The sequence below is a fragment of the Penaeus monodon genome, chromosome 29 (assembly GCF_015228065.2).
Source record: "Penaeus monodon isolate SGIC_2016 chromosome 29, NSTDA_Pmon_1, whole genome shotgun sequence".
Taxonomy (NCBI): Eukaryota; Metazoa; Arthropoda; class Malacostraca; order Decapoda; family Penaeidae; genus Penaeus; species Penaeus monodon.
This window is the reverse complement of record NC_051414.1, coordinates 7,409,893-7,410,331: the sequence shown is the minus strand read 5'-3', so window position 1 is coordinate 7,410,331 and position 439 is coordinate 7,409,893. Positions and strand designations below refer to the sequence as shown.

Genomic DNA, 439 nt, shown 5'->3' with positions numbered 1-439 from the left:
TGCGGCGCCGCGGGCGGTACTTGTAGTCGGGGTGCTCGGCCATGTGCTTGAGGCGAAGGCGCTCGGCCTCCTCCACGTACGGGCGGCGCTCCGTGGGCGTGAGGGAGCGCCACTTCTTGCCTGCGGGCGGAAGACGGCTGTATTTTAGAGAGGGAAAAGGACCATAAAACATTTTACATTTTTTAAAAGAAAGGCAGCCGGTGTATGTTTGCGAGCGAGCGTGTTTCCAAGGTCTAAGTGCTTATTTAGACCTTGTGTGTATTTGTGTATTTATGCCTGCTCGTGTGTTGTGTATATATCTGCAGTGACAAACACGATGATGCAACGCAAATTTGGTAACACCGTAAATAGACAAGAAATTTATATAGAGAAATTCACGAGGTTATTTCTGTAGGACCACGTGATTTGTGCAGTTAGTCAAGGGTTCTGCCAGCTGATT

General features: G+C 49.2%; 1 protein-coding gene across 1 annotated transcript in view; it reads right to left on the bottom strand.

Annotated features, from left to right (window-relative positions):
• Nucleotides 1-439, bottom strand: part of LOC119591708 (transcription factor SOX-8-like) — a 9,449-nt gene that overhangs the window by 1,453 nt on the left and 7,557 nt on the right. Inside the window, exon 2 of the mRNA XM_037940455.1 lies at nucleotides 21-137. Coding sequence (XP_037796383.1) covers nucleotides 21-137 — 117 coding nt within the window. The remainder of the gene's footprint in view (nucleotides 1-20; nucleotides 138-439) is intronic.